A 14,198-nucleotide genomic window follows, 5' to 3' on the forward strand; every position below is an offset into this window, starting at 1 on the left:
ATTGTTTCCTTTATTCACAGTACCAGAAGTACAGTAAATATTTAACCCATTCTGACCGGGCACCCATTTTGGGGTTTAGCATCATGTTATGCTTTAGCTATTGAAAAATAGCAGATCTACAAGCTCATAGCGCGCCACCGAGTGGCGCGCTACGAGCTTGTAGGTCTGCTATTTTTGAAAAATCAAAGAACGACTGACATTTTTTTAGAATCTGATCTCAGGTCAGAATGGGTTCATCAGACCAGTGTGTGTCCAGTGGAAACGTCGTATGAATCTGATCTCAGGTCAGAATGGGTTAATGTTCAATGCACAATGAACGGTGTCAAATTACGACCACCTGGAGCGATCCGTCTGGGCACAGTCAATACAGCTCTGCTGTGTTATGGCAAGCATAAGGAAGTACAGGGGCTGTGTACTGTGTAAACACGGGAAAACAAACAACAAACGTAGTAACTGCAACGTCGTTGATTTAATCTGTGCCGTTGTGTGTTCAAGTTCTCATCTCTACAGTTATGCAGGTTCGAGTTCATTATTTAGAACAAAAACCGTTATAGGTTATAGGACTCAGGGGGCTGTATTTTGCGTGTCTTAAGTACCAGGTCTTATGACTTAACTTAAGACCTGCATGGATCAATGCCATTTGGCTATTCTGAGTGTCCAAAGAGCATTGACCACGCCTCCAGGTCTTAAGTTAAGTAATAAGACCTGGTACTTAAGACACGCAAAATGCAGCCCAGGGAGTCAAGTTGAGGCTCTGTATACAGCTGATGGGTGCAGATTCTTGAAGATCGATGGAAAAAGGGGAATATACGCTGCTCTCGTTTCTCTGGATGGACTGCTCATGCTGCATGTGATTTCATGAAACAAAGAAACTCAAACTTTATTAAGTTCATTATTTGCCATGTCAACAGGCGGTAAAATTATTGTACTCCCCAAGTTTGCATCTACAGTGCAAAAGAAAGGTTTAAAAGGATAAATATAAGTAGTAATAGATATTGATGTAGTAGTGAATGACCACAGGATGGGGTACAATGTACAATTTAGAACTGCACCTTCCCTGAGTTATGAGCTGGGATAGACATTCTGAAGCCAAAGGAAATCAGTGTTTTTTATTTTGATTTAGTCATAGTCTATTGAATAAAATGTTAACCATCTGAAAAGTTTGTCACGTAATGGCACATTTTACAGTTTGTTGCATGGTGAAAATAGCTGATCTATAAGCTCACCATGTGGCACACTGACACGTTGAGAGCTTGTAGATCTGCTATTTTCAACGCGGAACAACGGAGCGCAACCAAACATAAAATGTCTTGTCCTCTCCACTGACTGAGTTGTCTTCTCCACAGCGGAGACTACACACCCTCCCTAAGTGAGCTGGAATGTAAATACCGGTAACTACGCTGATTTACAATCTTACAAAGTGATGTGTTGTAGCCAAGATTGTAGATCAGCCATTTCTGCATTCCGCATTTCTTTTAAGTATTGCTTATGCAAAATAATTGTGATTACCTCAGATAATTGCGATTATCTCAAATACTTGTGATTATACAATGACGTAATCATTGTGACAGGCATATAATATTATGAGTAGCCTGGCTTGGCCAGCCTCATAGCGGGCATTCACTGAATATATGAGGAGGGAGTGTCAGTGAATCCTCGCTACGAGTCTAGCCGCACCAGGCTAATAGGCCTAGCAGCCAATCACAGTGATGCCCCGCTAATGTAAAGTCCAAAGATGGACCAGTCATGCGGATACATTTTCAGCTAATTTGTAACGGGTGACATTTGTGTTACACAGGATTAAACGCATCATAAGCGTTATCAGTGGTCATTTGAGGGAGGTACACAATCCCTTGTTCTAGACGAGATATATCAGACACAATTCCCAGAGCCTACAGTGAAAGCTAAATGTGTCAGCTACACTTGGTGGAAGTCAGAATTCCTCAGAGTTAAGAGTCTCAGGAAGGGCAAGTCTACCAGATGTCCTCGTTGAGTTGTCTTTATCGGGAAATGTGCACATTTAGTTTCACGTGTCTGCTTACGTCTAAGTCAAGTCTAAGTCTAAGTCAGAATATCAGTTAAAGATAGAGTGCACCCATCTTTAACGTGTGTGTGTGTGTGTGTGTGTGTGTGTGTGTGTGTGTGTGTGTGTTAAGGATGACGCAGCGTCGAACTAACCATTACGTCATTCTCCCTTCTTTATAAGGCTACACCCAGCCAGAATCATCTTGTCGGAAAATAAACTTGCAAAGGTAACTCAATTCTAAATCTACCTCCTTAACTTAATGACTTGGTTCAAATCCTTAATTAGTCAAGACAGACCTGACTAAACTGTCAAGACTCCAACCCTCGATCTAAGAGGCATCCAAACAAAACCTTAAAAGTAAGTGTGTGTGTGTGTGTGTGTGTGTGTGTGTGTGTGTGTGTGTGTGTGTGTGAGTGAGTGAGTGCGTCCGTCCATTACCAGCTAATCTCCCGTTAACCCGGTCGGTGGTAAATTTTGCACGCACACTCCCTGGATCCCAATAGCGCCACCAGGAGAACTCCAGATTCGGTTCAAAAATCCCGCAAATCATTACACACCATCTCTATAGTCATATGTTCAAGACGAATCTGTCCGATATTTCATATTCCATCCTAATTGGACAACATTGGCATGCAATTTATGTGAAATCTTTCACACACTTTCCTACTAAGCTGAGGAATATATCCCACCCTTTTCACATTGGCCTGTTATAGTGCCACCAACAGGTGGATTTTTTGCAAAACACATTTTTGGAACAAAATGCCTCAAATCATCCAATTGCCATCCAAGGTGTGAGAATAAATGGCACCCTTTTCACATCGGCCTATTATAGCGCCACCAGGAGGCCACAACCTGACCTGCCCTATGGGGGCACTTTATCTAGTTTCCTCTAAAAATGGGGCAGATTTAAAAAATAAGAGCAACATGAAATTATTATTAAGTAAACCCTGGTTCTATTCTTTAAGTCTACTTACAGAAAGTAGATAGATTTACTCAGAAGTGGGTGACAGACTGTGACACATAACTGTGATCCTGGTCATCATCGGGAGTTGCACACTTGCTGAACCAAACCCCATTATAGCAAAACATGTGACAGATATACAAGGTTGATCATATTAATTAGCATTAGCAACTGTATTACATTACCTGTAAATAGAGGCGTGTCCTCGCCGGGCCAAGTACAGTGTGTGGTTGCCAGTCAGAGCGGCCACGGGCCCCGCTGGGTCCCGCAGGTGGAGGTCAAGGCGTCTGTACTCTGAACCAGTGGTGCCGATTCTCCCCATGCCCACAGCACTGCTGAATACCAGCTGGGCCACATCCCCTGGGAACACACAAAACAAAAGACAATCATTTCATTTTATCCCACGATTTTGTAACCCCTTTTTCACCCCCCGTGTCAATTATCTAATGTGATCCTGGGCTTTACACACCCTCCGCCAACCTAGTTCCCCATATATAGGGGACATGGGGAGAGCAACGGACTTGAACTCATGCTTCCGACATGCCCGAGTGTCCAAGTTGCTCCTTTACACCTGACAGGGGGGGCTTCCCTGGTTGGACGTAGCACGTGAAGGGAACACGTTATTCCAACCAGTTCCTTTCCCCTCCCCGGCTGGCCAGGGGGAGGCAGTTTAGAGACCAGGATTACTGCATGTTTTTTGTGAGGGTACCTACAGAACATGCAAACACAGAAAGGCCCTTTCGTTAACCCCGCCTCGGGTATGGGCACTGATGACGCGGAGGAGGAAACACGCCGCCAGTGCCCACAGCGCATTCATAGCATTTTTGCCAAATGTCATACAATTCCGGTCGAAGCGTTCCTGGGCGTCCCCAGTGTTCAAAGCGCTGGGGACGCATACCTCACATATCTCTACATTGTGACTTGTGGATGATAACACAAATACCTAGAGCAACGGTTACAAAGGTTTGCACACAGTCTGTAGCTGGAGATGTTTAACCAGTTTCAAGTTTGGTTTTAGAGGGGCACTAGCCCCTCCAATGCATGGCTTTAAAAAATTACGTCATAGGCCAGCCAAGTCCATGGACTTTAATGTTTGTTTAGAGTCAAATTATACATTTCTCGTCCAAAGCCAAGTCTATGGAGGTTAATGCTTGTTTAGCGCAGTTATGATATATTATTTGGCCAGCCAAGTCTATGGACTTTAACGTTTGTTTAGGGCAGTAAATGACAAAGTAAGACATCATCTGGCTGATATAAATACTGCCCTTGCTGCACCCCTCACGTCACACAAGTGTGATTTGTTTAACCATGTGCACCTTAGCGTCCCTACTCTGGACATAATATGTATTAAACTCGTAGTGTGATGCGTTGTGAGCTTATGTCAAGGGTAAAAAAAGAAGTGGCCCCAGTTCAGACCCCATGGGAGACAACAAACTAAGTATATAAGTTAGTGGTTTTCGACTTTTGTACAACCTGAAGCACAAATTAACAGAACTGGACCTTGGGAGGAATAGCTCAAGTTTGAATCACTTAACAGGCGTGTGAATGAGGCTGGCTGGATCCTCAGAGGAGCGAACTTCCTTCCAACACTAGTCATAACAGTGGAGTCACGTCTTGGCATCTAGTTTAAGGGCGGTGTTGTACTGGCACCCTCAGCTGGCAACTACCGAGCGCAGTGTCTTGTCCAAGTTCCACGCAGGCACCGCAGACATCTCTGCAATATTCCACTGACAACGTGCTTGCTTATGCATATAGAATGCCGCTGTGACCCATTGAGGTCTGAGGCCGAGTCTACAAATCTAAAAATCAGTAGTTGTCAAACTTTTAGGTGACAACAGCCAAGGGCCCCGAAAATGATAGGGTCCACGGAACCCAATCTGAAAGTGTTTTGTGCCAGGCACCATCAGAAGAGAAGATTTGTGTAAAAACAGTAAAACGTTTTAAAACACTTTCAAGACTTTTCGAAGATGCTCCAAAGTAGCAGATCTTGAGCTTATAGTTCTGCTATTTTTGAGAACACCACAAAAAAAACAAAAACAAGATCGGCTATTTGTTGCTGAATGTTCACCCCAGTATTGGCTCTCTAGTGCAGTGGTTCACAAAGTGGGCCGAGCTTGTATGTCTGCTATTTTGACATTTTTTTCAATCACACCCGTGTGAACCGAGTGGTGGATTTAAAAGGAGTGATAAATACTGGGGTGCGAGACCGTTTAGGGCTTTAAAAACAAATAAGTGTGGCGAGGACCGGGGAAAATATGTTCACGCTTCCTCGTGGTGGTGGTGAGGAGGCGGGCGGCAGCGTTCCGTACAAGCTGGAGGCGTCTGAGGGCAGACTGGTCGATGCCCATGTACAATGAGTTGCAGTAATCAAGCCTCGATGAAATAAAGGCATGAATAAGCCTCTCGAGATCTGGTTGGGAGAGATAACGCCTTAATCCTGGCCAGAAGCCTAAATTGGAAGAACTTTAAAGTTCGTGTTTAACATCATGTTTCAGCTCTGTACTGCCTGTAGAGTCACGGTATGTGATTAAAAGATTAAACACAACGAATTCAGTGTAATGGTGTTGAATAACATCGTCAACACGGCAAAAAGCTCTTCCTCGTCCACTCCTTGGAGATGAACACAATGGTTGTACCTTAATTCAACAAGCACAGCACCTGTACCTAACCTGTATTGTACAGTACAGTGTGATACTATATAAATAGTTTACTTTCTCTTCATGCATACTGTAACTGTAGATCCCCAAATTTTCCAGATGAAAATATGACTAAACAATTGCTACATCCCGAGTCAAAGACACCCCTAGTCTGTGTACGTTTGTGTGTGTGTATGTGTATGTGTGTATGTGTGTGTGTGTGTGTGTGTGTGTCATTGCCAGATTTACACTGACTATTTTTTAAACCCTGTTGTTTCCCTGCATTAAAGTTTCTTAAACGTCATTTTCAAGTGAGGTTTATGGGAGGAAACTTTCAAGAGAGGGGACAGGAGTCTTGTGCCCTGCTGCCTCATTGCATGATAATCATGCATTGAATCAACATCAACCCACCTCGAATGCACGCCTGTGTGTGTGTGTGTGTGTGTGAGATATCACGGCGTAGGGTCCAGAGGCCCAGTCAGTTTAGAGCTTGCAGTCTAACTTCGAAGAGAGGTGGCGAAAAAACAAGAAAAACAACAAATGATAGCCTATACTCTGGCAGCCCTTGTGCATGCAAATTTCTGTTAGCAAACCACAGCACGCAAGCCGCCTTTGTTTTCAATGATCCCTCCAGTCGCACGTCAGCAAACCCGTTCTCACCTATCGGCCCGGAGATTATTGTCAGTAGTTAGTAGTAAGAGAAGTAGCCTATACGTCAATAAAGGAGAGGATGTTTGTTACACTATTCATTACACATCGTCTTAGTTGACATTTTTTGGCTTTTTTGTTAAATAAACATTTGACCTCTTATTTAAGTTATTTTATACCATTTTGGAACCGAAATAGGGAACCGGAATCGATAAGCAGAACTGGAATCCGTACCGGACTCACAAAAAATCCTAACGATACCCATCCCTAGCTAGAAGGCTTTCATACCTTTATTTTTAGTTGTTAAGTCCCCACCAAAGAAGTCCAGGTGTTATTTTGTGCAAAAGCGCATTATTGGCTATTTCCCCTACCATAAGCTCTCAATGAATTCAATTGCATTGAATTGAATGGGGCTTTGTGCCAATTCGCTTAATTCAATCGCTCAAAAAATATATCCTCTCTTCATAATGTAAATAGTATCCCAAAGGCACACTTTACTACTTATTTCGATGGAAATAAGTGAATTAGCCCAAAAACCCAAACCCCATTGAGGGCTTATATTAGGGGAAATAGCCAATAATGCACAAAATAACACCTGGACCTCTTTAGTGGGGACGTAACAAGTCTTACTGGTATTTAAAAGTCTATGAATAAACTACGACAAAATGTGCTGTCAAAATCAACACTGATCTATAACAATGTACACTTTAGTCAAAACACATTTTTCCCCACTGACTACATTTTCATGACATAATATCAGAACCATCTGTAGAGACTAGACAGCACTCTGTATATCCTTTTATCTCATGCTGCTCCTAGTTGCTTACAATAGAGTGCGGCCTGCCTCACAGTAAGACCAACAAACTGTGCATTCCCTTGTCGAGACAAATCAAACAAAATGAAGTGCCAACACTGAAATATGTTGCTAAGTGGAGAGTTGATTCTTTTAGAGTCCATGTTTCGGATAGACCTGGATCTATAATATGTCACGTACACATTATTTTTCATGCATACAATTTACTCCTTGGCTTTAGCAGAGTGAGGTTGGAATAAGCAACGCGTGACCTCTGGTTAACACATGGCAGAGGGCAAAATAGTCAAATACGTAGAGTTGCAGTGAGAAAAATGGATACAAGGTAAACAATTAACTTAGCATCCGTCAAAGAGACATGTAATTTTCCTCTTCTACCCCGGGTTTTGAACCTGGTGTTCTGTGCAAGTGCTGACATTTTCAGATCCTGTGTCTATTAGGCGAGACATGACCTTCGACACAATCTAAATGTCTCAATAGAAGAGCAGGGAAACAAAATACAACCACCCCAATAGAGAGGGTATGCGCATGTAACGCTTAAAGTGAATGGCACATTGAGCGAAAGTGAGTTTAACATGTTTTAATGTCGTTTAATGCAATCAGATATGACACACTGTGTGGATACCTGGGCTGTCATGGCCAGAAAGTAGTTTTTTGCCACTCAGTAGGCGTTGGTGCATAACTTCCTGGTTTGACGATGATGTCACGCGCATACCCTCCATTGTATACAGTAAGTTAATGTATATAAAAAAATTAAACGCTGAAAAGAATATATATTTTTAATGATAGACCACAAAATGTCCCAAGAAACTAGCTAGCCTAGCCACCGAGTTCTCTAGCGCTCTGGGAAAACAGAGCAGCTGAATTCTTTGTTTTGATTAGGTGGTGAATGGTGCTGGTTTGATCCACGGCTAGAAGCCGTTTCAAACAAACAGATTGCTTCCTCGAAAGTTAACGACCTGTTGTATAATTAAAGGGCAGTCCCCGCGGAAATGTCAGGCAAAACAGATACCACCCAAGCCTAACACACACACCAGCTGAACCAGTTTTACTTTGCTAATCAGCAATTAGATCAGCATTAAAAACAAAGCTTCATACCTCTCAAGACAAACTGGTCAGGTTACTAGTACTTATTTCCCTGGCCTTCACACTTGGCTAGAACCAGAGACGAAATGTTTTTATAATCCTCATGGCGCCCCACCCGAACGCCCGCCTCCCCCCCACAACACACTTGAAAATACAGTTCAAGTGTGTCGTGTGTGACCCCCTTAAACAGTTCCTCACCTTTGACCTTGCATTCCCCGGTGTTTGGGATCAGCTGGTAGCCCGCGTGGCAATCGCAAGTGAGACTGCCGTTGACTTCAACACATAGCTGGCTGCACACGTCAGTGTCAAGGCAAAGGTCCGTTTCTGGGGAAAGGGAAAGTGTCAACACTTAGACTGCGACCGTGTGGCCACAAGTGGTAAATAGCTTGCGGGGGTCAGAATTGGCACGCAGACATTAGCATTAGCTCACGCTAGCTATCTTCTGAGAAACGTTTATATTTCAATCACAGTGCAATGAAAAATCTGAAATCAGATCCGAACCTCGGATGTCTGATCAGCACATTGGACAGCGACAACGTTTTCGAGTAAAGAATCAAGAGAAGATCCTAATTATAACAGTATAGTCTACGCATGCGCAAGCACGTTCCATGCATGCAGGGGAGAGCAAGGCGTTGCCTGGCAACCGGCTCAGGGCTAAAAGTAGGTTTCTAGCCGTGCCGTTTCAGATCCATATAAAGCGATATAAAACTCAAAATCGCAGACAATGTGTTGTGTGAGTGTCGCACATGTACATCAGAAGCGCTACCGGACGCTCCTTCCCCCTTGCTCCCGCTCCGATGACGATTTAAACAATGATCCTAGTGAATCTATACCTGAACCTCAATCCATAGCATTTCCGTACAGAACTATTCTGTAAGGCAACGCTACGTATGTCACAGAACCACAGCGAAGGGGGAGGTCACCGACGGGCCTAGTTCAACCCTACCCTTCCATTGTGACGAGGTCGTGTGAAGGTCTGACAACATTACCAACGTGATGTCCATGCGTCCCAAGAGCTCACTTTGTAGGTAATGTATAAACGATTTTTCCAACACCTTTGACAATTACCCAAGATTCTGACCTGGTACGTTTGAAGTCAGTGTGTTACAGCTGACCAGGCATGGCCTTTAAGTTCTGCCACTCACCTTCACACTGGCTGTCCCCAATCAGGCGCATGGAACTGGGACAGGTGCACAGAAAGCCCAGCTTCTGGTCCACGCAGACATGGGAGCAGCCTCCATTGTTCACCAGACACTCGTTCTGATCTGACCAACAGGACACAACGGTTGCTATGGTCATACTTGTTAAAAGCAATACAAGTAAAAGCATTCCTACTGTACCATGGAAACGAAAAGCATAATTGCACCTGCCAAAAGGCTGATGCATCACATAAACACTTTATTATATTTTTATGGCGAGGCAATAAGTCTTTCTCTATTACTCTATTGCTTATTAACTTGTTGATGACAAGGCTGCGACGACTCAAGTCACAAGCCTGTCCGCCACTGTTCATTGCTAATGGAGGCGATGTAACTGAAACGTTATTGACATGCTGTGAATAATGCAAGTTAGTAGTTAGTAAGACAAAGTATGTACTTTTGGAGGGTGCTGGTTTCTTATTCCTTATGAAAATAAAGGGTAGTGGGTCGCACACACCAAGACTGCAGTTGAAATATAGTTTATTTCATATTTGAAAGAAATTGACAAACGTTTCGGCTATCCAGCCTTCACCAGTGCAACGGGTGACGCACCTATAGTCAGAGCGCGGTGGTCATATGAAGATTGATCTATTATTCCTTATGAACACACAAACCCTATAGCGTCTGGGGACAAACATTTGCTCACCACAGTACACGTCTTGTTCAATGCGTCGTGAGCTTGTGGATTTGCTAGTATTTACTTGTTTTGACTGTTAAATTCTGTAGACTGGGAATTAAAATTTCCTCTACACCAAAAAAAAAGTAATCCAAATCTGAATGTGCATTTCGGAACCAGCCACCAGAGGGAGAGGTCATGGGGAGTGGAACAAATCATACACAGTAGCTTAATGTTCGTTTTTATCAATTCTTTTGTATATCAGTTGTTTCTTAATTTTGTTGTTTTATCCTATCTAACACCAGGGTTTAAATGTCTTACTGCAAAGTAAGGAGACCTCCTCGAACAGAGGATGCAGATGTACTAGTTATATTGCATTGACATTCCAAACAAATTGGTTAAAATTACATTTACTTAAATATACATTATTAAAATAGGTGAAGGATGTATTGAAGCTGGCCAGGTTTGGTTTATCCAACCAATCCGTGCAACATTCACGACACTTCCGAACGAGGTGGCGAATGCCGCTTGAAAACATGTTCCGCAAGTGAGCTTGTAAGTCCAAGTATAAATCATCCTTTAGTGAAAGCCAAGAGTCAGCCAAGAGAAAAAGATCCCAAATCACTCATCAAATCACTCATCAAATGAATGAATTCCACTGTACTGTACTTGCGTTCTCTTTTGTTATGAAGCATCTTTTTTTGTATTTCTTCGGTAGTGCTTTCATCACCTTTACACACCTGTTTCTCAAATAGGGGGTCAGCCACTAGTTACACCTTGTTCAAATACAACTGACACACTGATGGGTGTCTAACTGATGGGTGCTAATATTGGTGGGTGTCAAACTAACAAGTCAAAGCACATTGCAATGTGCATTGTGCCATTTGTACTATGGCACAATGCCTGTCACAATCACAACTTTTACTTGATCATTATGTCATGATTTAATTATTTTAATTTGGCATTGATTGAACACGGGAACACATGAATAAAAAATTCCTGTGTGTTTTGTTTTAGCTTTTGAAAAATGACAATGGCAGATATTTTCCTGTGAAGATTGGCAGACACCTTAGTATTACTTCGTCATTAATTCAAACACTAGCGAAATTGGTGAGACAGAATAGCAAAGAATGAGTTCTTCAGCAACTACTTTCAACAGCATCCCCTATTTGTTGTATAATGAAGTATATATAAGTATATTATGTACAGTATACTTTATTGACCACGGTCCCCCAGGGGTCTACACTTGGTCCTTTTTCTCTCCACCCCAAATGTCTTTGCCAAAAATATCAAATTCAGACACTATTAAAAAAAAGGTGAGACAGCATATCTGGTAAATTGTACATTAATCCAGACACAATACAAGCGATGCAGCATATCGACACATATCCAGTTACGTAATGCCGCGCGAGCACTCATTGTTTTCCTCAACCACAAATATGAAAAAGAGCGATAGGCATAAGTAAATAAGTGATTGTGCAGGACAAGAGATGGGCGTTTACTTAAGCAATATTACACGAGAGGGTGTGGGTTAACGTGATTATTGGCACGACAGTGATGCATGCGGTAAGGAACGACGCCGAGTTCCGCAAGCGTCACTGAAGTTCCTTACCGCATTGCACTCATTGTTTTCCTCGACCACAATGGGCACAATGCTTAATGCATTTTGTAGTGTTTGCACACCTCGTGTGAATGATTTAACATGAAAAAGAGTTATAGGCATAAGCAAATAAGTGATTGTGCAGGACAAGAGACGGCGTTTACTTAGTTGTAAACGCCCTAATAAAGCAATATTAAACGAGAGGGTGTGGGTTAACGTGATTATTGCCACGACAGTGATGCATGCGGTAAGGAACGAGACGAAGTCGAGTTCCGCAAGCGTCACTGAAGTTCCTTACCGCATCACTGTCAGGGCAATAATCACGTTAACCCACACCCTCTCGTGTAATATTGCTTAACCCATTCTGGGCGGGAACCCCTTTTGGTTCTAAGTTCTCACACTTCTTTCAAAAAATGTTGAAAAATAGCATCTGCTATTTTTTAATATCCAATGCTTTGATTTGCCCGTCTGCTTTCTGATTGGTTAGTCATTGCGACCGGGTTTTTTTTTCGACCAATGACAAAGCTTCTAGGAACATCTTTGAATGCAGATTGCGGCCCCTAGATGTGTCACAGAGACTACATTTTTTGGTCTGAATAAAATAAAAACATTCAAACTTTGACATATTATTGCTTATAACTTTAAGGTTTTTTTTTGTTTTAAAGTGGGTTTATAATTTATTTAATATATTACTAGTAAAAGTTCTATATAAAAATAAAATATTTTTTTTTTCTCATCTCCAGATACTTAATATAAAGTGTACATGACTCGGGCATGTTTGGTACAATGCAATGGAGAGATGTCTAGTTGACCAGATCAATATGGCGGTGACTTGACTTGCCAATGTAAAATCTACATACAGTATATCTAAGAATATCTCTAATCGAATGATTCAAATCCATTAGCGAGAGTTAACCCCTATATTCTTTGCTGATCGGGGGAACCCAGGGCTCTATCCTTGGTCCAGTCTCTCATAGCTTGTCACTTCGTGCCATGATATGAGCTTGTAGATCTGCGTTTTGTTTTTTGTTTTTTTTTATCATGAGAATTTGTGCAACATCTTAAGGTGTATTTATAAAGCGAACAATTTTAACTCACACCTTTGCTTCTAGGGATCTCTGGAACAACTGAATATTTTGAGATGAGTGGCTAAATATCATTTTGGGGGGTCCTCCTTGACATGAAAAGGTTTGAGGACCACTCATATAGATATAGCAGCATACATTCTTCAGAAAAAGGTCTTCTAAATCCAAGTAGGATTGAGAAGACTTTTTATTTTTTAAATCGGCCCCATGTCTTAATATAATGTTTGTTAGTAGTTGTATAGTATCTTAGTATAAAGTCAAAGTTGTACGATTAGTCACACGTTCTACTGCAGTGAAATTTAAATTTGTTCTCCACATTTGACTCATCTCTTCGGAGCGGTGAGCCACAGTGTGCGCCTCACTCGGGAATCATTAGTTGATTTGGCCCCCAAATCCTACCCAAAGTACCCATTGATGCTGAGTGCCAGCATTGGGTCCCATTTTTTCAGTCTTTGGTACGACCCGGCCGGGGATCGAACCCCCGGCCTCCCAGTTTCAGGGCGGACACTCCAACCACAGGTCTGGTTGAAATGACAAACACCTTCAGCAGCATCATGTGTTCCAGGGCCAACGACAAACACCTCCAGCGTCATGTGTTCCAGGTGCCACTCGTATTAAAATTGCATGCTCTCGGAGGTACAGGACACCACTTGGGATAAAAGCCTCCCAGCAGATGGCTGATGGTCAGATCATGGAAAGTGTACTGTGTGTGAAGCCACTGCACATTGTGAACAGCACTCTACTGCCCTCTGCTGCCTCACAGATGAAACAACAAGCAATTATTCTAAAAACAGTGAGCTCATTTGATTTAGATTTACTACTAACATTTTGTTTTGCTGCTTATAATATTAGGCAAAACAATTGTGGTCGAGGATATGGGAAGCCAATATATACCTTTGACTGAAAACCAAAAACATTTTTTTCATGCAAGTGTGATTTATCATTTATGTCCGTTTATCACAATCCAAATCATTCTCAAGAAGTTGGGCCCCTTCAATAAGAACATTGCTGTCTCCATTATGCACTGTGCTGTACTACAACAACCCTTTTTCATCTGATAAACACGTACTATTTCTGTTACTTTTGCATGACACAAACTAGGGCCTAAGTGGCAGATTTAAAAGTTGACTTTACTAAGAACGCCACCAACGGTCATCGTCTTTTCACAACTTCGGCCATTTGATGTACCGATACATAAACACAGACCATTTTACTGTTGTAAGTTAATCGGTTTACCTAGATAATTCCGTCAATGGTGGTCATTAAACATCAGTGTCACAATCATTGTCACACAATGCATTGTGATGCAATGTGCATCTGTGTACTTTCATGTGCATCTGTGTATATTTTAGCATTGGCTATTAAAATAGCAGATTGGCAAGCTCATAGCTTGCCATTTTTGAAAAATGTATGCGTGAGAAGTTGAACTACAGATTTAAAAAGGTATTTGTAGAATCGGCCTCAGGTTTTAATGGGTTAAACCGGTTATTCCCAAAGCTTTTTTTTAGCCCATGACCCAAAAGAGAAATT

General features: G+C 42.1%; 1 protein-coding gene across 2 annotated transcripts in view; it reads right to left on the minus strand.

Annotated features, from left to right (window-relative positions):
* The window catches only part of LOC308320041 (low-density lipoprotein receptor-related protein 8-like), a 46,899-nt gene that overhangs the window by 18,422 nt on the left and 14,279 nt on the right, over nucleotides 1-14,198 (minus strand). For both annotated transcript variants that reach the window (XM_080770342.1, XM_080770343.1), the window contains exons 4-6: nucleotides 9,314-9,433; nucleotides 8,367-8,492; nucleotides 3,173-3,347 (exon numbers count right to left, since the gene is read on the minus strand). In XM_080770342.1, coding sequence (XP_080626468.1) covers nucleotides 3,173-3,347; nucleotides 8,367-8,492; nucleotides 9,314-9,433 — 421 coding nt within the window. The remainder of the gene's footprint in view (nucleotides 1-3,172; nucleotides 3,348-8,366; nucleotides 8,493-9,313; nucleotides 9,434-14,198) is intronic.

This window comes from Protomyctophum bolini, assembly GCF_963924005.1.
Source record: "Protomyctophum bolini genome assembly, chromosome: 8".
Lineage (NCBI taxonomy): Eukaryota > Metazoa > Chordata > Actinopteri > Myctophiformes > Myctophidae > Protomyctophum > Protomyctophum bolini.